This window comes from Limanda limanda, chromosome 20 (genome assembly GCF_963576545.1).
Source record: "Limanda limanda chromosome 20, fLimLim1.1, whole genome shotgun sequence".
NCBI classification, from domain to species: Eukaryota; Metazoa; Chordata; class Actinopteri; order Pleuronectiformes; family Pleuronectidae; genus Limanda; species Limanda limanda.
This window is the reverse complement of record NC_083655.1, coordinates 10,155,477-10,179,428: the sequence shown is the minus strand read 5'-3', so window position 1 is coordinate 10,179,428 and position 23,952 is coordinate 10,155,477. Positions and strand designations below refer to the sequence as shown.

Genomic DNA, 23,952 nt, shown 5'->3' with positions numbered 1-23,952 from the left:
GACACAGAGACGACGTGAGGAGACACACAGAGCCCGGTGTTTGGATGCACAGCTGACAGGTGCGTGAAACCAGATCCTGCAGTGGAGAAACAGGGAGCTCGCCTCCTCCACTTCTATGGATAAAGTTTCACTCATTGTCGCTTATCGCTGAGTTTGATCAAACTCTCATGAACCAACATTCAGAAGCCAACAGTCACCACCACCACCAGCAGCAGTAGCTATAGTCGCATGAGCAAAGACCTCATTTTAAAGTGACAACATTCTCATTTTGTTTGTACAAGAGTTTTATTTACAGTGTAAGACGGGTTGATGAATGTGTTAGTTACTTTATCCTCTGGCTGTTTGTGCTCACAGCAAAACCAAAAAAAAAAGGGTCCAGCCTTTGTGAAATAACCTACAACCATGTTTGTCAATATTAAAGCAGAAGATACATCGTTGTCATAATTAAGATAAAATAAAAACTCCTGCAGCTGGGAATTAATAAGACAAAGAGGTGGGGTATCATGAGCTTTAGTGAGCAGCATAAACACACCAATAGTCAGTATTTTAACACTTAAGTCACGCCCCATACACAGAAAAGGCACTCAACTCAAAACGTGCAACAACACACATATATAGAGAAGGACATAAGAGGCACAGAGAGCAAACATGAAAGTACATTCACAGACAGGAAACACGAGGAAAAATAAAGTGTTCTTCGAGTCTTCAGGACGGTTCGGACACGCTGCGATAATGCACAGAGGAAACAAGACGAAGGACGAGGGAGCAGAGTCTCACTTCTTGAAAAAGGAGTTGCGGGTGATGCTGTACAACAGTTGATAAGGCTTTCGTTTCGGGGGCTCGGCCAACGAGAAGACCTGCTGCTGAGGCACGCTGGTTGGAATGGTGACGTGACGCTGGTGAAGCGGGTGGAGGTTTTGGTGGTGGGGTGGCACAGAACCAGAGTAACCGAGGGCTGAAAAAAAGAGGTGAAAAGGCAAAAACTAAAAGTCAAACTTCAGAACAAGAGGTAAATTAAACTGAAAATAAATAAAGAGCAGCTTTAAAAGGTTTTAAGACTTATTTTTTTTCTCTTACGTTTGATCTTTCCCTGTTTGGCTCTTCTGGCATTAACAATGGCCTGTTTTCTTTGATCCGCGCTGATTTCCATTCCTGCCAAGAAACACAAAGAATTACACCTTCAGGTCAAAATATTTCCATCCACCCCCTTTTTCAACAATCTGTTCACCCACTTCAGCCTTTATTTGACATCTATCCACAGTAGCTGTTTTGTATCACGAGTCAAAAGGAATCCGTCTGCACTCACCCATCTCTTGGTCTTCCTTGACTCTGTGTCTCTCCTTGGCAAAAGCCTCCAGCCACCTCTGCTTGTCCTGGGCCTTCCTGCAGCACAGCACACACACAAACTCCAGAGTGGAGGCGTGGCGCAGGCGCAGAGCGTTCCGTAGGGTCAGGCCCAGGTCGGGGTCCCGCCCGTCGGGCAGGTCCAATACCTCGGTCTGGTCCATATCCAGCCGACCCCGGTAGTGGAGCAGGTCTCTGCGCAGGACGTCTTTTTTGCAGAAGACCAACTGGTGGTCGAACAGGAAGAAGCTGCGCTGCTGCATTTTGCCTTGTCGGACGGCACGAGTCAGCTCCCCGGAGTGGATGAGCTCTGAACTGCGCTCCAGCACGTCAGGTCCCTGCAACAACAGATTTACAGGGTTCTGGACACATGGTTGGAAAAACACACAGAATACATGTAATTCATAAACAGACGTAATCATCACCTCCCAGTGCAGAATGGCGACCTGCCAGTGAGCGATGGTATCAATACTCTCCAGTCGTCTTTTACTCTCATTTATCAAACTGGCCACATTCTTCATAGCGTCATATGCTTTGCTCACTCCGCTGAAGTCACTGCAATACATCAGCGATAGAACAGTGAGCATGAGACGCAGCAAAGACATAAAGCAAATGTACAATTAAAGTAGCACACTGCCTCCATCTTAAGCTTAGAAAATTAAAGATAAAACATCTGTAATTATATCACAAATCTAAACATAATGCAGGGAGTTGAACCATAGCAACAAGCATCTTTGTGAGATTATAGAAAATACTTTTTTTACACTTAATGGTGCAGGCATGCAAAGACAGAAACTTAACTCCACACACTCCAGAGAGCACCAAATAAAGATGTTAAAAAATGTACATCTAGTGCAAGAAGTAAATGAGCGGTATACTGCAAGTAGTGATGGATCTCCTGAGGAGTACCTGTGGTCCTTTGGGGTGTACTTGAGCAGTTCTCCCAGCTGCAGTGGGTATTTACAGATCTTCTGGACGGGCGTGAGCAAGAAACCGGCGATGGAGATATCGATCATCTGCTGGAGGAGCCGACAGGCCTCAAAGAAATGTTTGAATCGACCCAACTTCATGAGGCGCTGCAGCTCAGCGCAGGCCACTGGGTGGGTGTTACAGTACTCTGAGTAGATAGAAAAACCCTCCTCCTAGAGAAAAATGAGAAAGGTTCAATTCAAATGTCCAATCTGCCAATACATGAGGTGCACAGGGATTCAGTTGATCATCACCTGCAGGAGAAAGCAGGAGCCTATTTCACTGAGATGTGGTTGGTCTTTGTTGTAGTTCTTCTCAAGGTCTTTGACAAACTGCCTCTGAAATATGTAGATGTCCTCTATGTTGCTGAAGATGGTCTTCAGCTGCAGCTCAGTGAACATTTCTGGGTGTTTACGGCACTGGCGGATGTAACCCTGAGAATATGCACAAATATTTGTTTATTTCTGCTGACAGAAGCTATTAAAACAGTTCAGATATTGGCCAACAGGAGGTGCTGGATGGAAGAGTTCAGCTTTTTAGTATAAAACAAAGTAAGATATTTAATACAAATGTAGCTTATTGTAAATATCTCATTTCTAAGAGTAAATATCTGCCTGTTTCAGAAATGTGAATCATGGCAAAAAGACAGAGGGTTTAAACATTGAGGCTCTTACATCACAGATGTCTCTCAGGTGCTTGATGTAGATGCGTTCCGTGTTCATGATTTCCTGAACAACATTGGTTCTCATCTGCTCCTTGTGCTGAGCGCTGTGCGTGTCCCTGGGTGCCGGATCCTCCTGGTCCGCGACACTCTCCACACTTTCTGCACTCGAGTCCTCCTGGTTAACTCGCACCTGAAACACAGCCACCAGAAACACAGTGAGATCACAGAGGCAAAATTTACATTTTAAAAACATATATTTGGTCAAATCTAAAAGCCAGCTCAAAGTCATGATTAGTTTTATCATACAATTTTTTTACAAAAGCAGCAATAGCTACAAACAATTCAGATCTACTTCATATACAAAATGTGTTAGTTTAACCAGCTCCTAGTCGGCAGCTTTGATTCAGCAACAAGCAAATGCACAGCAGAAGCTTATCTGCCAATCAAACGACCTCATTGTGGTGACTCTGGCCTGCCTAATTAAGACTCTAAGTTGTCAATCAGCTCTGATCACCACAGAAACCGTTTGAACATGTGAGGTTTGAACCCCATTCACACTCTGTTAAGGGGGTTGGAGAGGTTGGTTTGGAGCCAAGCCAGTTTGCCAGTCTTTTCTGTGCTGATGGGGAGCAAACATGTGTCAGACACACAGCTCAGTCCACTTACTCTCACGAAGCTGGAGGGGAACCAGGCTTCCCTGTCAGCACCTCTGCCCCACCACCAATCCTTGTGTGAGGCTTCCAGGACGCGGATAACATCTCCAGCCTTGAAGGCCAGCTCCTGCTCCTCCATGGTCACATGGTCCCAGAGAGCCTCAGCATACACCGTGTGGCCTGAGCTTATCCACTGAGTAACACACACACACACAAACAGAGATAAGATAAAGATGCAATTACATGCAGGCTAAGCCCCAAGTTCTAACATGTAAGATTATGTCTAGACATGTGGACACTGCAGAGGTGGTCTGTTGTGCTGAACTGTGGCCAAACATCTTGAAAACACACACAGAAACGTTTGCACATGGCTGTACACAAATCACGCACACAGCGAGATAAATGTCACATCATAAATTGAATGCATATTCTTGGAGGAGATGTTTGGGAGCGTTGCAACACGACAAGTGAGTCAACCTCCCCGGCCTCACCTCGTTTAGCACGGAGATCTCCACCCCTGGCTGGAGGTAGGGCGTGCCATCAGTGAGCTCATCAAGGCTGCCCCCCTCCTCCTCCTCACTCACGCTGTCATCAAGCGTCGCCGAGCACTCAGAAGCTTGATCTGAAACATGGACACAGAGGCTAAAGAACTGCGTTGAGCTGCAAACTTTCTAAAAAGTTTTAATATTCCATGGAACGAGGCACAGATGCAAGCAAACCCACACCTGGCTCCCCACCACGGTTTTCCCCCATCGCAAGTATTAACATTCCCAGACTGCAGACTTTTCCCACAGACTACAGTTTGTGATCCAGTGTCACATAACAAGCAACCCCGGCTCTCACCGCTGAGCACTCTGAGGAGCTTTCGCCGTCCAATGCGATCCAGTCCGATGGGGGTGCTCTGGGAAAGGGTTGATGGGCGATACCTGGCAGACACCCCTCTGTAGGGGGGGACCTGGTGGGAGGGGATGGGCGGGCGTGACACGGGCTGCGGAGAGGACAAAAGGAACATCCTGGGATTTAGAAAAAGCTCAGTTACTATGACTCCCACCACCTACCTGACGATTCAATGTGCCACAAAAACAGCCAGGAAACTTAACAAATAATGTACATTACTAGGACCTCCTCTAAAGACGTTTTATTCTGAGGCTTTTTCTTTACAGATTGCAGAGAGATGATAGAAAATTAGGGAGAAATAAGTTCACAGATGTTGTAATTTACGTTTGACATATTTTAAATCTAAGGCTTTAAGCTTTAGAAGTGCTCTGACTTCTTGTCTTTTGGCACTGTACCAAACCTTTAATGATGTCTTTTTTTATCTATTTTTTAATATGCAATATCAATATATTTTTGATTGTGCCACATCCATTTGTCAAATTTTCTTTCCTATTAATGTTAAAGCTAGGAGTGGTAATCCTGGAATAGCTTGTAAGAGCAGGGTACACTTGAAAATATAAAAAGATGCCACAGATTCTTCCCACCTGCTCCCATCGGCCTTCTTGTCAAAGCTACGCCCCCAAAACACATGAATGCACGTTGCCTAACCACAGCTAGAAGTTGATTTTTCCATGACTCGCTGACTAACTTCTGACTATCGTTTCTGCTCTGGTCAGTGTGTGTCTCTCCGGTTGAAGACTCTGGTCATTTGCAGTAAAAGCACAGGCAGAGTGCAGGCAGGCAGGTCAGTTATTGACAGTCAGGTTCACTGAATTTCATTCAGTCCAAATTAAATAATTGGACATGTTTTCCCCCCCAATTACTTAATTTATTGATGGCTGTAGGGACATTAAGAGGATTTCAACAAAAAATATCAAAAAATGTTTCAGAATTAACTTTTATATATTGAAAAATACAGGTTTTAGATTCCAATATATAAATAACCAGGAATTTACTTATTTGGAATCTGTTATTAGCTACTAGAACAGCCTCTAGCTAATTCAACACTCAAGGAAAGTAGTAGTAGTTCTAGTAGTCCTACAGCCAACGTGCATTTCTCAAAGTGTGACTGTAGCAGCTTACAGAAGGACGGCGGTCTTCCTTCTCCTCAGCATCAGAGGGGAACAGATCCCCGGCTCCTATCACCGAGATGGGTCGATACCTCCTGCACTGACCGTCCCCATCCATGCTCGAGTTCTCAGGGCTTTCTCTGTTCACACACGTGTCGTCATCACTGCAGTCTTTGTGCAGCGATGCTTTTTCTGTCCTTTCCTCAGCACGCATCCCTGCCACTTCCTCAGGAATGGAGTGCTGCCTGGAAGTAAGCTGCCCGTAGTCAGAAATGGGCCGTGGTCGCGAACGGCCGGCCCTCCGCCTAGACTTGACAGAGGACGCTTCTGTGGTCATGGCGGCTGCATCTGTGGGTGAACTGGAAGACGTGGGTGACTCCGAGAGGCTTGTCGGGGAGATAGGAGGTGTGCTGCTGCTGCTGGTTGTTGGAGACATTTCATCTGCCCGGAGAAATGCCTCTCGCACTTCTGATATTCCCTAGGGATCAAAAGGAAAAAGTTGAAAACTCTATATGGTTGATATTATTAACTTTCCTCCTGTTCAGTGACCTGTGACGTACAGAGATGTAGAGCACAATTTCTGCTGGGAAGAACATCTGTTAATCAGAAACAGAGGAAAAACGGTGCTGCGAGTCATTAAAGCCCCGAGAAGAAACAAGAGTGTTGGCTGGCTTCCGAGGCAGAACCACAAGAATCAGTGAGAAACGTTTTCTACAGGATTCTCCTGAGAAACTTGATTAGTGCTCAAATTCACACAGTGATTTCCTTGACACATTGAATGCATCAACCCACATTCTTATCAAGTGCAAACAAGCACCGGCAACTGAAATAGCACAAATATTCCACAATTAGATGTTATCAAACTGTATGTATTGTTTGCTCAGCAGACAAATATTGGCTAATGCCTACTTATTTGGAAATGGTTGTTGTGAGTCTCTTAGTCAGCCGGTGGTATCAAACCTCACCTCTTGATTTTCTTGATCTGGGTCTGCTCCCGAGCGCAAACACCGGAAAGGCACACAGTGGGCTAGCACCATTGTGAAACACCCACCAGCACAGACCTGCGTCCCGAGGCCAAGTTCCTACGGTTTTTGGAGGCCAATAAAAACCACCTGGTTTCTAAAATAAACTATTCCGATTTTTCTGGCTCATCTCTAAAGAGTAAATCTTTTCTCTTTGAACAAAACACATTTCTCTACAACTTTGGGATAATCGTCTCGTCTGCCTGGTGGTGCTGCTCGCTGCCCCAGTGTCCATGGTGCTGGACTTTGATCCATTGGGCTGCAGCTAGAATGAAGAGTGGGGGCGAGTGAGGCAAGGGATGGACTCACTCATTGCCGCCTTCCCTCCCTCCCAGCACCAGGACTATGGAGCCGTTTTTTGCGCAAGGCCCACTAATCATAAAAAAAAGCCTAATCATTAACTCTGCCTGCTCCTTCAGCGTGCGTGATAGCGGAGAACAGCTGGCTGCAGCACGTGACCCTGCTCCAGCAGAAGTCAGCACAACAGACAGCAAAAGGAGGGAAAGTCAATGTTAAGTCGGTGTCACTATTCATTTGATACAGACAGAGCGGACTTTGGACCAGAGGCTTAGATTTGTTGCAGTCACGCACTGTCCTGACAAGTTTCACGTTCACCAGAGGAAATTATCTCTGAGCCTTAGAATCGTGTCAGATTCAAAGATCACATCATGAAATCCTTCCATTTCTTCAGACAAGGGTCAGCGTCACTTCACTGGAACCACTGGCAGCCATTAATGATTATGCTATTCTACGTGATAAGGAGGCTAAATCTGTCCTCTCTCTTTCAGAGGTTTCTTTTTCACTGCAATTTAAAAGAGCACCTGTCATTTTAATGATTTCTAATCCCACGCCTCTATTTGCATTGATAAAGATGTGCTTTTGATGGTGATGGTGTGAGAACATTTCCCAGCTTTGTTGTACCTTAGCTGCAGCACATTTGATGCATCTGCAAACAGTGAAAAGCTGCTTTATCAAACGGGCAACTTCCATAAAGATAAAAAGCGAGTGAGCTTGAAGTGATCAGGATTGTTGGGCAGCTTATCAGAATATCCCCCGGGCCAATGAGGAGGGAGGGAAAGAGCAAAAGTGACTGCTGATAAAAAACTTTATATTTTAACTACCTCCTCACATCTTCATGCACATGATTCACCAACGTCCTCTTACCTTGGCTTGTAGTGACTTCTCCTCATCTTGTGTTGAAGTCTCTTTGTGACCAAGTGGAGATGAATCACAATCCTCCAACTGTTCACTTGTTGCTAAAGCCTGCAGCTCACATTGACCAGGGGAACCAGGTGAAGTCTCTGCTGAGTCTGGAGCCTCCACAGCGACCTGGCTGATGAGAACCCGGTGCTGCTGTGGGTTTATGTCGTCTTCAGGCTGTTGATGAACCAGTGGTGTGTGCTCGACAGACATGACTCGCGCTCTGACCGGCGAAGGCCGGCGCTGTCGTTCACTAGTTTGGCAAGGCAAACGTCTGGAGTAGTCGTCATGGAGACGGCAGAGGGATGACATGGCAGATGTGGGGCTGGGGGAGGGACTTCGCCTGCGTCGGACAGTCAGGTCGGTCAAGCTGCCCACCAGCTTCAGCATTGGCGCCTTGGTCTTCACCGGGTTCTTATTGTTATTAACAGTGTGACCTCGCAGGTCCACTGAGGAGAAGCTGGCTGTCCTCTGGATGTTTGGCTTCCCGTTTGACATACTGGTCCCCTGCGCCTCATCCTGAGGACACTGAGGACCTCGAGATGGGGCTTTGCGTCTGAAAGGTGCCTTGAATATGTGAAGGTTGTCTGCGCTTTTGCTCATTCTGTTCAGCACCTTCACATTCATACTTTTTGTTTGTACGTTGACCGTGCATGTCTGATCTGGTTTCTGACTGTCAGCAGCTTCGTTTGCGCTGCTTCCTGCAACCCTTCGTCTCCCCGAGTCAAATAAAGAAATGCGTCCCGACCCATACGCTCTCTTGATACTCCTGGAGAATCGTGAGTTCCGTGTGAGACCATCTCCTTCATCATTTTCCTCATCTTCATAGTCTTCAAGATCTAAGCTGCACTGCCCCATAGCCAACGTCTGCACAGGGATATTTCCATTCGACAAACTGTATCCTTCTGCTGTTTTTAAATGATTTGTTCCATTATCCAAACCAGGGTCAGTGTCGGCTACAATTGTGCAATTAACCATTTCCGGATCTAATGAAGGTGCATACTCTTCATCGAGGCTCGATGCCCCTCTACTTTGAATACCCTGAAGCACAGAGGAGCGGAGCTTTTTGAAGGAGCCCACAACACCCAGTCCTGGAAGTCCGGACCAGGACTGGGGGCCACCGTTGCCGTCGTTGCTGTCGACTGAGGTGGGAGTGTCAGCGGTTGGACTCTGAGCAGGGACAGGGCCCTTCCTCGGGTTAGAAAAAAGCCTCATGATTCTTGAGGGGTAAGGCTTTCCTTCTGGTTGACCTATTACAGGGTTGGACCAGGCAGAGGAGTTGATGCTGTTCAATTTGTTCTCCTCAGTGAGAGGACCCGCGGTCACAGGCTGTACCTGCGAGCCACATCCAGACAGCAGATATGGGACTGCACTCCTTTCACCTTGACTCTGAAATGGGTAGATGTCACTGAGGGGTCGGCTTCGGATCAATGGATCAGCTTTCGAGTTGTGGACGCACGGGAGAGGGTCTTCGCTTGTAGACAAGCCTCTGTCCTTTTGATCTGCCTGCAAAACCGAATAGATTAGGTTAGTGACACATGTTGAATCAAAGCAGAATTAATGGTTAATATTTGCCATGCTGAAATTACATAACTAGAGACACATTCATTGGAAGCCGGCCAATAAAATAAAAGCTGAATAGAACATGAGCCAAAATAGTACATGCAGTGTGCTTAAGGGGTTGAACAGAGGAGAATTAACAACTGTGTGTTTACAGTGCACTGTTCTCTTGTCCGTATGCAAAAGAGAAGGAACTTAGGGAAGAAAGAAAGAGACAAAGATAAACAAATCGTCAGTATCCCTCAGTGTGCACAGAGTCCAGAGCAGTAAAATATCTTTCACTGAACACTACGCGCATTTGTCCTTGGTGCTATATTTCAATGTCCAAGGAGAGCTGAGGCCCAGGTCGGGGTGGTGTTGTGCCAAGTTCAGCTTTGTGCGTGTGTGTGTGTGTGTGTGTGTGTGTGTGTGTGTGTGTGTGTGTGTGTGTGTGTGTGTGTGTGTGTGTGTGTGTGTGTGTGTGTGTGTGTGTGTGTGTGTGTGTGTGTGTGTGTGTGTGTGTGTGTGTGTGTGTGTGTGTGTGTGTGTGTGTGTGTGTGTGTGTGTGTGTGTGTGTGTGTGTGTGAGATCCAGGGCAGTGGTTAATACAGCTGAGCCTTTGAAGTTGGGCCTTGTGAGCGTGACTAAGCAATGAAATTTGTTAATCCATTGTGATTAATGCAATAAATTGCCCAGTTTTCTCCAGATTACGTCCTTGATGAGGAGCTGTCAAGGTGAAGGTTTGTGTTGCTCATCAAATCAGTGAGAGAGTTTCGACCCTTCATGGTGATACACAGCAAACTCTAAATGTCTGTTTAGAGCCAATTGACTGTTTTAACAGCAAACATTTGACTCACCATTGACTGAAAAGCAGGTGTTAATCATGTCTGTTTCTATGTTGCCAATTTCAAACGTCTGATTCTCCTCCAAATAATATATAAGAAGATAGTACAATAAATACTGATGAAATTATCCTCCCACATTGATGTTTTCCAGAAATTTTAAAGTACATTTGTATCCAAACAATTCCCAAACTTTCAAAACTTAAGACATCCACCATATGAAAGTTGTCCTTCATAATGTTTTTGAATTTGAAATGAGATTACCAATAATTAAATTTCTCAAGTAGTTCACTGAATGACGCAATTCTTCTGCCTCTGTCATATAAACGGGGATGATTCATGGTTATGATGTTAAATATTCAAAAACAGGTTATGAGACTGTGACCAGACATGATTTGGTTGTTAGGATAATAGAACATAATAACAACATTTTAATGAAACACTATAATGTCATTGTGAGCAGATATAAGGACATTTTAAGTGTTTGTTAATGTGCATTAAATCAAAAACATGAAACTTCTCTCAAGATAGCGATATTCTACATATTTACGATTGTTATGTTATTCATTATCTGCATTAAAGCCCTCTTGTGATGTTTCAGTTAAAAACATCTGCTTATAATGACATTACAGTGCATCATAAATCATTATTTAAGTGTTGATGCTAAAAATAAAGTGTTACCACATTCACATTATTGCTGATTGTTTTAATTTTCTGGCTGGAAAACCTTTAACGAACACCGCCCACATCTGTCGATAGTATTCAGATATTCAATCAAAAGATATTGCGATTTCTGTCCGCATCGCTTTGTCAACACATGCGAAAGTAAATTTTAAGGGTCTGTTTGATGTTGTTTGTTTCGCGTGTGCAAATGCACGGAGTTGCAAGGAGCCTGGAACGCTCCCATTCCTCCCGTCTCCAGGCATGTTCAGCACCAGATGGGCTTTCTCTGTCGAATCAGCTGTCACTTCGGCCAGCTCGCTCCATCACACCGAACACTTATGTAAACACAGAGCCGCCGCTGCCAAGCACCACTGCTGACAGACAGTAAGCAGCCCTCGAGAACAATGTGCGGCTTTCAAAGCGACGCTGAATTGTCTTCTTGTGCTTTCTTCTCTTCGGGCACGGAGGAGTTGTGTCGAGTGGCAACTCGAATAGAGGCACGATCAATAATTCCAGCTGTTGTCAGAGCAGAAAGATTGCAGATATGGAAAGAATGTCTGCCGCTGACGTAGTTTGTTTTTGTCACTTTAAAACACCTTTCTCCCGGTTTCTACCTACACTTGGCGCCAACTGGCCTGTGGCAGTTGGCGCCTACGAATACTTGGCGGAGCCGTGCATAAGAATCAAGCTGAGACAGGTGGTCACCATGTCACTGGAACACAACACAGACTTCCACAGAAGACATCCACACCTTATGTGCAATAAGCTCTATACCTAAAGAACAGTGTACAGACTGTTAGTCTTCCTTACTTCTACCAATGCCTTTTGACACTGGTGATGGTTTGATTACTATTATTATCATTTTTGCATCAATATCAGTGGGAATGTAACCTTTCATATCCATGATATCGTAAAATCCAGCACAATTACCAAATATCTAAAACAATGTCAGCAGTGTTTCCTTTCCTTGAATAAAAAGCATCTATGCCCTTAGAGAATGGTATAAACTTGCATTTAAAGGACCGTCTTTATAAACTTTACAAAATCATGCACATCATGCAATTTATAAAGCATTTCTAAGATCAAACGGTTTACGGAAAATATGATTGCTGTAAAAAAGTCCGTAACTACAAACATGCATCCATATCTGTCACATCCACGCAAATAATACTTACGTATATTTCAACATCACTCCCTGTACCGATCACTTTTTCGATGTCAAACTTTCCTGTCTAACCTCTTCCTTTCCAAACTGTGTACCAGGATCGCTGCTCCTTGCTGGCTTCCTCTTGCTAAGCTGTGGATGGGAGCGGCGCACTGGGGCCCTGGTCCACAGTTAATTAAGAGCTCAGGGAGGTCCCCCCCCCCTACACAGCCAGCTGGAGCCAGCCTTAGATTAGACTCCCAGAGATGAGGAGGGACAAGCACCAGGATATGTAAACATGTACACAAGGGCTAAAAAAGCATGCACTCCAAAAACACGTTTGCAAATAGTTGGGAGCATCCTCTCGAATGGTGCTCGGCCCCTGTGCAGAGTTGAGGCATTTTAAATCACTGACTCCCTTCCTGTTTGTTTAGAAAACTCAAGCAGATATATAAGGAGTCCAGTTATAAATGCAAAGTAATAAGTAACCTCCTGCCCATAGTTCCCCTCTGCAGAGGACTGAGGTATGTCCGGCCTGAGGCTGGGATACAAGTCATTAGTGCAAAAATGAACTGAGTATTAAAGTAAAAGACCACCAGACAGGGAGTATCGAGGAAAGTTAGGTTTTCTGTCATTTTCTGACGCACACAAACCCCCACGCAGCAACACTGTCATTCCTCAGTAAGCTGTCACTTTACCAGTCGCTTATTTGTCCTGATGAATAAAAGTCCTAACAAAAGCACGTATCGTTTTAAAGTACAGACCAGCTGATTATAAAATGACAGATCGATAGGTTTATGTGAAAATTAAGCTGATTAACAATAGACAAAAGGTTCCCTGCATTTCTTTCTTTAAAGTGAATGTTTATGTGATGGTGTGGTAAGACTAAGCAACACTTAACAATAGTTGTTATTATAAGATATTTTAATCCGTATTAAAATCGTCTTAGCCTTGATGGCCGTCAGCCAACCTTATCGTTCCAAGCAAAGATGAAAAGTGGTGGAGCTTGTGTATGTGTTAGTGTGTGCTAGTGGAATGTGTATGTCTGTGTGCATATAGCCAATTCTTCTTCCTTCCCAGTAATTATCTGATTAGCAGAGCTTTACCAGTGTGTGTGCAGGACTGGTTTCATCTACACATGATAGCCTAATCAGGACGACAACCAGGTTATTCTGGACTGACTGAGAGGGACACAGAGAATCCACCAAGACTTAACTCTAAGGGAGCGGCTTGGGGGAAGAGATAATAAAAACTAATTGTGATTAAGGTTCAAATTGCACAAGCAGTGTCCAGAGGGAGTGCACCACCTCTTCTGGGGTCAAATTAAAATCACAAACTGCCAATACACCATCATCTTTATTTTTTACGGCACTGGTTTCAACAGCAGGTCCAGTCATTCGATATTTCCAGTGTGGATAAGGGGAGCACAGAGGCTCTGGTTCACTTTCCTGGCTCAAGTCTCATATCTGGCCATGACCTAGTTCCTTTTTTTTGATCTGGCAGACAGGTGGAGAACGGGAGATGCCACGCCCCTTTCTATAGAGCGTGGGAAGAAGGGGCTCCGGCCAAACCAGGGAGTGTCGGCACTCTCACACAGACTGATCACTCACCTGATCTGCTCGGCACTGTCATAGAGACAGACGACCAGAAATTTAACACCACACAGTGTACAAGGCTTAACAGGAACACAACCAGACATAGAGTCTAGCTGTCAACGGTGGAACCCGACTTGAGGGACAACAAAAATCAAAAGGCGGTTCCATCAATATTCATTCAAACACCATGGAAACACAAAGCTTCAAGAGGTCAAATCAACTCATGAAGATCTGCAACTATTTCCCATTAATTTGTGTGTTTAGAAAGAGTTTATACTCCCACTCCTGTACTGTTAATAATGAGCACTCTATGTCCATGGTACAAATACTGCTTTAGCTAAACTTGGTCATAGAACTGAACATGGCTGGATGAAGCAACAAAGAAAATGTATTTGCTTGTCCTATGTACTGAAGTTCAAAAGGAAAGAAACTTAAGCAGATTAAGTTAAGTAGAGTGACAAAGGTCGAGGTATTTTATGTCTCATGAGACAGAGTAGGAAATAAAAGATGTTATAAAAATGTTCTGACACCAGCAAATGCTTCCGATATTGCAGAAAACGCAGGATCTGGCACCGGTACCGATCCGATATCACGTGTATAACAGAATATTAGTGTTACTCAAGATAAAAGTGACCAGTCTGACTTCTTCTTTAATGCTCCAGAAGAGCAGTCACTCTGTTCTGCCACTGACAAAGAAGAAAAGACGACCAGCAGGGCAGCGTTACACAGACGTTACTATAATGTCTGCAATTTGGCAATATTTCATGCTCGAAAGTCCCACAAGGAACTTGGAGATGTGTACTGTATGCAAGGATTCGTTTTCAAGCTATTCAAAGATATCAATTGTGTAATGTCAGATTTAAAGATTTAATTACTTGTGGTACTGGATTCCTACGTTATGTATTCTATCTATTGTTTAAAGGGTTTAACCTGAGCCAGTTCATACAACAATGACGGCAATCATAGTTTCCATGCAGAGGTGGCAGCTTTAAATACACAACGTATAGGTTGTAATTTTCAGATCAGTACTCGGTGTGCTCAAGGTCCAAGTATCGGATTGTGTATCGGTAAAGGAAGAATGATATTGGTTCATCTCTGGTAATACTGGAGTGAAATCAGATTGTTGTACAGTGATTAGTGCGGTTATGCAAAGTAGAGGGAATCCTCTAACCAGCACATTTCGCCTCTGACACTAAAGTCTATCTGAGGAGATATAAGAACAGGTTCATTCATTTTGAGTAAATTGAACTGGTGCCTGCAGACTTGCATTAGTAACGCAGCTAAATCAGTATTACACAGTCTCAGAAAACAATGTTCCCTGAACAGGGGATTACACTGAGAACTTTTCTAAGCTCATAAAGAACTCTGGGGGCCGAACTGCTTATGTATTTCTGCATTAATTAACTTTCTTTGGCCGTGGAGCTCTTTGTAGTAGCCGGGCCCTCCACCTCCTCCTTCAGCTACTCCCTGCACCGCCTGGCATCTCCCACATCACTATAACAACCAGGCGAGCAATGCACCACAATGAGCCCCTCGGGTCCCGTAGGGGGGACATCACTGGGAACGCGATGCAACTGGGAGAATATCTATACTTCACACGATCTGGTTGTTACAATGTGAACGAAAGGACCGGAGACGACTGAGGGAATCTCGTTGCTCACCCAGCTCATAGTCGCTGATGTCGTCCACCTGACTTCTCTTCTTCTCCTCCTCCTCCTCCTCCTCTTCCTCCTCACATCAGCACGGCAGCTGTCCGGCTCGTCTCTGCGTCATGGGGAAGTTTCTCTGGAAGTTTCTCTGAGCTTCCGACTCCTCGTTGTTCTCTCACATGTCGCCCACAGGAAAACTTTAAAAACAAAAGAAGCAGCTCGCAGCTAACTGGTGTCCATGTTGAGACTGGTTGACTTTCTCACTCACACACACACACACACACACACACACACACACCGGGTTAGCAGCTAGAGCTAGCTCGCGGATCCACTGATAAGGAAAAAACTTGTTCAAAACATTGCGCAAGCTCCCCGCGGGGTTCCGACTCCCCGGCCGCCGCGGACCGGTACATCCGGTGGCTGGTGACGTGCGGAGCGAGGCCGAGCGGACACGGTGGTTTTAACCCGAGTTCCGAGCCCGTTCAGCGGCTGTTTGAGTCACAAGGAGCTCCTTTCTCCAGCCGAGCATCATTAATGCACTTGTTGCTGTGTTTGCGAGGGGGCGGGGCAACGCGAGCTTCACGACGCAGGCGACTGGCTGACCGCAGAGTGACCATGCCGCTCGCAGCCAATCAGAGCTCGGGAGACGGGTCCGTGTGACCGCAGAACCACGCCCCCTGTTGGAACGCGCTCCATTGAGGAAAAAAAGACAAACGTAAAAAGTTTGAGACGAGCTCCTTCATTTCCGGCTGCTGCACCGACAGGAACAGACCGGGCCTTCCAGTCGGTGCTGCTGGGTCATGTCTCGATGCTTGTGGCGTGTGTGTGAGTGTGTGTGTGTGTGTGTGTGGGTGTGTGTGTGTGTGTGTGTGTGTGTGTGTGTGTGTGTGTGTGTGCCAAGCCCCAAATACCACACGCACCACTGACTGAACAAGTCTTTATTATAAGAAGAGGAAGCAGGGGATTAATACATAACAACACCTCAGTTTACCCACATATTTAGTCATAATTATGTCACTATGTATACATAGTACATGACCATATATGTATGAGTGTATACAGTGTAGTGTATCTACATGTTATGTTACACACATAACACAATGATCAAGGTGCAAAGAATCCAGAGAAGGTAATGACATCATCCTGATCACCTCATATGGGTGTATGTCTGTGTGTGTGTGTGTGTGTGTGTGTGTTTGTGTGTGTGTGTGTGTAATTATACTTTCATGAATGTAGAAACAAACTCTTACCACTGCAAATATAAACCATTAAAAGCTACCCCGATGTTAGATTGAACAAAGCACCTGGTCATCAGATTTAAAACTGATTTACTGTAACGTATACACACTAGAAATAATAACATTAGCAATTTGCAAACATTAAACATTTGTGTTAGCATCTTAATCAGCACACACACACATATATACATGTGTATACAAAAATACATACAGATATGCATGTATACTAAAAATAATTACATTAGAATCAGAGTCCAGAGGAAAAGTTGTAATTTTCATCTGCACATATATGCATGTGTATTTATATGTATATAAGTATAAACATACATTAAATACAAATATGTATGCATTAACTTTAAATAGTATACTAGAAATGACAAAATCATCAAGCTCCAAAGATTAAAAATCCAGAGAAAGTAGTGTCATCGTCTTCATCAGCAAAGAGCCCATTGAACAACTCTCCTCCAGCCACCTGCAGCCACACTCTGTCGCCCACCTCAAGGTGCAGCACAGCGCCCCCTGCTGCCTGGTCCTCGCTGTTCTGGTAGTTGTCCGTGGTGTGGATGATCTTTACTCCATTCTTCATGAGAACCACCTTCACGTTCCTGGAGAAGACGGTGATGTGGTAGGTGAAGTAGTAGGCGCCTGCTGCGGAGCACGCGAATCGTCCTGTTTGTGGATCGTAGTGATTCTGTCGGTTGTAAATGATCTTGTCAAACCGGATTGGTGCATTGGCTGCTGGGAGTTTAGTCTGTGCTGTGAGTCCCACAGAGAAGGCGCTTTTAGAGATAACAAGTTCTTCTCCCTTGTCGCCCCGATCACCTTTATCTCCTCGACCCCCCCTTTCCCCACGATAACCGATGCTGCCTTTGTGACCCGGAGCACCAATGTCCCCTTTTGGGCCTGGCCTGCCCGGGGGTCCGAGTGGTCCCTGAAAGCCTCTGTCGCCTTGAAGACCAATTTCCCCCTTTTGACCCTCAGGTCCAAGAGCCCCCAAATCACCTTTAGGTCCCTGAGGTCCAGGCAGCCCAAGCTCCCCTTTATTTCCTTTCAAGCCAAGGGGTCCGGAGACTCCTTGAGGCCCCATTTTCCCAGGAGGGCCCCGCTCTCCATTATCCCCCCTTTTTCCTTTGAGCCCTGCTGGGCCGACGGCACCTGTAAATGACAACCAGACAAATAACCCTTCTGTCCTTTTATACTGTGAAAAGGCATATATATATAAATAGTGTTGAATACATTTTAGTTGCGGTTAGAAATAAAGTAATGATTTAACACAGGTTAGTTTAGAGAACTATTTATATTTTGTTGTTTTTTGTTCTCAAGGTACATACCAAGCTCTCCTTTGTCGCCCTTGGCACCATTACTGCCTGCTGGACCAGTTGAACCGACTTCACCTTTTCATGCATGGTTGATGAATAATAATATTGTTACAAAATGTGAAGTTGAAGTTGCAAGAGGATGTGGACATAGTCAAGCTCTACAGGAGAAATTGTGTGTTCTAAACATACCTCTATCCCCCTTTTCAGCGCTATATCCATCTCGTCCATCTCTGCCGGGTGTCCCGTTGTGCCCGGGGTCCCCCGGTATTCCAGGGTATCCACAAACGCAGCCTTTAGTTTGGGCTTCCTCCAATGCAGCACACCAGACAACCAACAGAAGAAGCAACAGAGCAACCCGAAAAATCACCTGCAACATTGTCTTGGATACCCCTGGCCCAAATAAACGCAAGTATCCCTCTATGCAAAAATCTCAAAGTTCAAGCAGGTGCGTAATAAGCCTTATAACCATGCGTCTTAATCACACACAGCAATGAACCTGCTAATTTTCTTTGAGCAGGCAGAGTCGAGATGAGCAGAGTGGAACAATAGACAACCGACCAAAGAACATACATGAGACAGACGAGGACTTTGGACAAAAGGGACGCCTGTTCTCTCACAGCTTGTTCACTGGTCTGTGTTTCTAGCTTAGTTATTGTGTCTGTCAGTTAGACATCTCATGTGCCCCTCTGCACACTAGGCTAATAATAAGCTGACTCGAAGTGCATGTGAGGGACAGACACGCAGAAGGTCACAGAGTGTCACATATACGGCCTTCCTATACAGTGAAGAAATCTATTTTCAACAGAGGACTTTTCTGGATACTTCACAGCTCAAAGCACTTTTACGGCATATGTCTTATTCACACACACATTCACCCACTGATGGGTCAGGAGCGGTAAGGAGTTCAGTGTCTTGCTAAAGGGCACTTCGACACTCGCTGGAGGAAATAAAAAAAAAAACATTCCCCTTAAATTTAACCGAGCTGCAAAAAACGTAAAGATATCAGTTCCCTTAATGTGGCCATTTTTTTACATCAAGATCCATGAATTATTTCCCAGGGAAAATGGTGAAAATATAGAAAAACGCTGCATCTTACAATTCCTAGATCTGCATCCCTGATCCGGGTTCTTTCCCGACCCATACTGCACCTTTTATCCAATTTCATGGAAGTCCGATTAGTTGATCTTGCGTAATCTTGTTTACAAATAAGCACGAACCCATAAATGGAAAGGGGTGAAACCAAAACCTCCTTGGCCCTGGTAATAACATTGGCATTAGGATCCACACCCGAAAATTATAGAAGCTGAATTTAAACAACAGCATTGTAATTGGATCTCTTTACTAATTGGATGCCAATAACAATATGATAAGTTAATTCATGCATGGTTTTCTCATATGTGCTCTTTGAAATGCCAACAGTCGGTAACAACCGACCCCATAAACTGGATCACTGACATCAAATGTGACCTTTAGTGGTCCAAATCTCAGCCCATCGTCACTGGAGTGGCTTAGACAAACACTGGTGCCCACCCTCTCCCCTCAGATGTTATCTCGACGCTGGATCTATGAGTTAATCATCAAAGCATTTAAATTGCTTTAGAAAAAGAACCAAAATTGAGATGCACAGTCATTCCCAGACAGATTGTGAGGTAGTTCAACAGATGCTAGATCAGCTATTAAACAGTTGGGATTAATATCTCACTCAAGGTTACTCAGCAAGCCGGACGTTTTCTGGCAGGCAAGCTTGAATCAGGCCGGTCTGGTAGATGAACCATCATCATTATGCCACACTGCTGCAACTTTATTAGATTGTGCAAAGTAAGGAGAGAGAGAGAGGAGGGATGGGCACAAGGGAGGAACTGAAAATAAAACCAAGATAAGAAAGACAAACCACAACATAGACTACACACTATACAAGCCTGTCTACCCAGTTTGTGTGTTACAAAGACACGTGTCCACAAGTGTGAGTATCTGTTCACATATTTTATTTCTCCAATTATTCTTCTCACAAGCCTCCAGATATAAATATATTCAAAAATATAAACATGACAATACATAAATGTGCACATTCAAGCAGCGTCTCAACCTGGCACCAGAATTGGAAACGTAGCTGTCGCAAATGTTGGCTACTGCACATTGATTTAAACACAAAATGGACACAGTATGGACTAAATCGAACAAATAACGGGGGTGTGGCTCAGACGGAATGAAACTCGTTTATAATTTGAGGCCAATATTATCAGGACCCAGTCACTGACGTCCCAAAACCAGGCACAACGTGAGGTTGGTTTGGTTACAGAAGAAATACCGCAACAAGTCGTCAGACCACATCGCAGAGACATCGTCAGGCGAGAGTTTCATCAGGTTTAAGGCAAAAATAATTACACAGTCACCGATCGATGAATAATGGTAGTTTTAAATGAAGGAATATGCACATACGAATAAATAAATAAATAAAGCACACAACATACTGTAACAGGGGCATTACAGAATTCAGATTTAAAATATGTATAACACTGATGGCTTGTTTCATCAAAATCTACAGTTTCCTATGAGACCTACGGGATGTTGAATGACTACGAGTTCCACATTAACCATTTGGATATAGAAAGTCAGGAAAACAGTCGACAAAGCGAGGGATGGAACAGCACATGGCACAAGGGAAGACAGCGTGAAAGAGGTGATTTACAGCATTTGACATCATTTGATTTAGGATGTGGGTTCGAACAGTGTCTGGGGAAAAGCAGCAGTTCCAGGGAAGTTGAGGTCGACACGGCTAAAGAGGATATAGGGAGGGTTTTTGGGGGCTACAACGCTTGTGATATTAGTAGAAAATAAGGTCTCAGAAGCAGAGGAACAGGTTTGGTAGGAAACGTCCTACATGATCTGACGGTGCATACCGTAGCCCGTCATACCAGCTTGGGAAGCTCCGCGGTTGCTGCCCATCTGCAGGCCAATCAGACTCTGTCCCTGGCGCAGCTGCTCTTCAGAGAACTCTCGTCGATACGCCTGCGCTTTCCTGCACGTGTCAAACGGAAACAAAAAGTCATGTTCAAACTGTCGTGGAGAATTTGATATGCTCTCAATACTGAGTCATCTTTGTCTTTACCTGCGGAACCATTCCCGGTCACCTCTGTAGTGACCATCGTCCTTGGTGACAGCCACGCTGCCCAGAGCCATCAGGGTCCTCTGCACTGCTGCCATGTCCTTTGCTGTGGACAGAGTAACAACATAATTATACTTTCTGCTGCAAATACTCACACATATCCCTCCCCCCCCAGTGATAGATGGAACAAGGCACATCATCAGATTGAAAACTGTGAGCGCAGACGTGGTTTATTAGACCTCTTTACCTTCCCAGAGGTCCACAGTTTGAAAGATGTCGGTGGTCGTCACTCCGTAAGCTTCCGCTGCTTGCAGGAACTGAGAGATCTTCTCCATCTGTTTGAAGGCCATCTGAGTCTCTGCAATCTTCTTGATGGGTTCCTTGCCCCTTGGATAAAGGCTGTTGATGAGTCTACACAGGATCTGGGACAAAGGAGGTGAGATAACTGGCCTGATGAAATGAAAATGGCAATGCCACCCATAACATACAGAGAGAGGGTCCGGGAAAAGAATAGACTCAGTTTTTTGCCATGCTTACATGTAATTATGGTTTGCAGCGTTCTCTCTAGGTGACATGTTCTACTTCTACCAACGATTCAAAAACAACAGTAAGTGTGTCATGCCTCCGGAGAATGGATAACAAATCTTCTGTTAAGTTAATTGCTGTTGCAGAAACAGACGCCTCTGCCTCGTCTCAATGATTTTTTTTCTTAACATGAGCGACAGCCCTGCAGCACTGTGCAGGGAGCCTTTTAGAATTTGTTGTTAATTAGGTCTGATAGTGCAAAGCATTTACAGGCAGGAGACATATGAGTTTTCAATCACACACTCTCACATATTTAAGTCTGGAAAGCAAAGTACAGTTTTTTTAATTCACTGTCAATTATAACGAAAACACTTTTTCCAATGGGAGTTATCGAAATGGTCTATTGTTGCATGTTTTATATTTTTAAAATGTCTCAGTGACTGTGATATCAGATCCATATCATTTACTCAAGCTTTCCAGAGTTTCAGGGAACAGAAATCTAGATGTGTTTTTACTTTCTTAAATGCATGGCCTCTGTAAATCTGACGGGGCTGTTATATCTATCATGTTGCAGCTTTAATAATTCAATGCTCACTTCTATTTTAAGTGCAGGTGCCGCAGCTACTCACTGTGCCATCCAGCAGCCATTTCTGGAAGTTCTCTTTGCCCGTCTGTGGCTTCTCCATGTTTCCTCCACACTGAGCCACGATCCAGTCCACCAGCTTCTGCTCCAGGTCGGAGTCGTACTTCAGGTCGATCTTCTCCTGCACCTCTCGGCTCAGGCCGTACGTGGGCCCTCTGTTCGCCATGGCAGCTCTCGCAACACTCGCAGTATCTCTGAAGAGAACAAATAGCAAAATGAAAAAAAATTCTATAACAATCATGAAAAATGTTGGGAAAAAACCATCAAGATAACCCTTTTTTTATACAATTCAAATCTGTAGCATAAGAGCTTCATCACAAACCACTTCAGTTAATGAGGAACAGCAGGTTTCCATCAGTCTAACAGCACCCAGCAGATCCCAGCATCTCTGGGGGCTGGAGGCTGGAAGGGTGTGGTCCCTGGCATCTGTCCCAGGCAGGGACATGCCCTCTTATTGCCATGGAAACAATCAAGCCCGTTTCCGGCACACTGGGACCCGTGGTGTGCTGCATGACACGATGCTTTTAACTATGGCCTGCAGCTTCATTGACGCAAATTAAATAATCAACTGTATCTTTTAGTCGGAATAAAGTTAGTCCTCTTACAGATACAGCACGCACTCCCACAATGAACACTGGGTCTATATTTAGCCTGCAGGGCACTTCAATTAAATTACGTCAGTGCTCTTTGCCGCATATAATGATTGTGTTGTCTGTGCTGCATCTGTTGTATCTGTTGCGAGGCGCAATTCCGCAAGCTAAAGTAAGTACATTCAAATAAAGTCCGCTCAATCTACTGCTCCCGACCCATTCTGCAGCGTGTTAGAACACGAGGATCTCTGCGAAGGCAACTGCGTAAAAGCTGACGCTCCATCTGCGACACTGCATCGTTTGCACCGTCACATCCAATAAAGCCATGCACAGAGGAAAAAGACAGCGTGAACTCACAGGAGAGGAGAGGAGAGATGGGATGAAGTCCGGTTCACACAGAGTTAGTCCCGCTGGGCTGGGAAGGGCTGAGGATGCTGCACCGCTGCTGAAGCATCCATGAAGCGGGCTGGAGGATCTGTGTCCCGGCGAGGGGATGGATGCTCGTTTTATATGCCTGCTCCTCCAGGAGGGGTCCCGAGAGAGCGCTGCCGGACACTGGTCACTGTGCTCAGAGTCAGGCGGGTGGGGTGGGCGTCAGGACGCACAGGCAACAGGATGGGGTCCAATGAAGTGAAACTATCATTTAACTTTTAGACTGAAACGTTTTGCACCACCTAACACTAAAGTCCCATTTAACCTCATTATAGCTAATGCATTCAGTGCTTTGCTCAATGGCACCCAGGCAGATTGGATGTTGTTTTATTTGGGATGGTTAAGTTTATTGGTAACACAACATTTACAAATGTGGGAAACTGCAAGAATGTGAGTTGCACAAACCTGCTTTATGTAAAACGAGGATATAAGACTTGTCTATCTAATTGGTCTTTTAATGGGAACTTATCACACATATGTCGGTTTCTGCATTCATATTTGCCAACGTGAAAACATTTGTTTTACAGAGTAAACAATGCAGTATGTGCATTTATATTTTGGTAAAATAATGTTTATGTTCTCACATGCAGTTCTACATAGTTGGCTACATTTGCGTTCTTTCTTTAAATTTTTATAGGTATTTATTAAGCTGGAAAATATCAACAAAAGATTACAATTCTTTTTCATAAGGGTTTGATTCCAACAGATCAGGAATCATTGCCAAATTTTTCTATCAAATATCTGTCAATATATTGATATTTTAATTTCCCAATATCTGTATGGGTGGGTGGGCGTCAGGACGCACATGC

The 23,952-nt window shown here is 44.7% G+C and overlaps 3 protein-coding genes across 4 annotated transcripts; all 3 read right to left on the bottom strand.

The window, feature by feature from the left end:
• Positions 1-266: 266 nt before the first annotated feature.
• On the bottom strand, positions 267-15,796 carry spata13 (spermatogenesis associated 13). 2 transcript variants are annotated; one of them, XM_061093564.1, is made up of 13 exons: positions 15,303-15,796; positions 7,823-9,364; positions 5,650-6,114; positions 4,474-4,618; positions 4,122-4,252; positions 3,644-3,823; positions 2,988-3,167; positions 2,568-2,747; positions 2,254-2,486; positions 1,770-1,899; positions 1,307-1,682; positions 1,078-1,152; positions 267-955 (listed from the first exon to the last, which is right to left on the bottom strand). In XM_061093564.1, exons 1-13 carry the CDS (start codon positions 15,309-15,311, stop codon positions 774-776), a joined length of 3,828 nt encoding a protein of 1,275 aa, XP_060949547.1. In that variant the 5' UTR covers positions 15,312-15,796; the 3' UTR covers positions 267-773. The 2 variants fall into 2 exon arrangements, with proteins under 2 accessions (XP_060949547.1, XP_060949548.1); XM_061093565.1 differs by lacking the exons at positions 7,823-9,364; positions 15,303-15,796 and adding an exon at positions 6,602-6,916.
• A 1,117-nt stretch (positions 15,797-16,913) lies between these two features.
• On the bottom strand, positions 16,914-18,223 carry c1qtnf9 (C1q and TNF related 9). The gene is made up of 3 exons (XM_061094211.1): positions 18,037-18,223; positions 17,860-17,922; positions 16,914-17,683 (listed from the first exon to the last, which is right to left on the bottom strand). Exons 1-3 carry the CDS (start codon positions 18,221-18,223, stop codon positions 16,914-16,916), a joined length of 1,020 nt encoding a protein of 339 aa, XP_060950194.1.
• A 2,501-nt stretch (positions 18,224-20,724) lies between these two features.
• tagln3b (transgelin 3b) lies at positions 20,725-22,293 on the bottom strand. Its single transcript, XM_061094109.1, has 4 exons — positions 22,108-22,293; positions 21,201-21,375; positions 20,957-21,059; positions 20,725-20,866 (listed from the first exon to the last, which is right to left on the bottom strand). The coding sequence occupies exons 1-4, from the start codon at positions 22,285-22,287 to the stop codon at positions 20,725-20,727; spliced, it is 600 nt and encodes a 199-aa protein (XP_060950092.1). The 5' UTR covers positions 22,288-22,293.
• Positions 22,294-23,952: the final 1,659 nt, after the last annotated feature.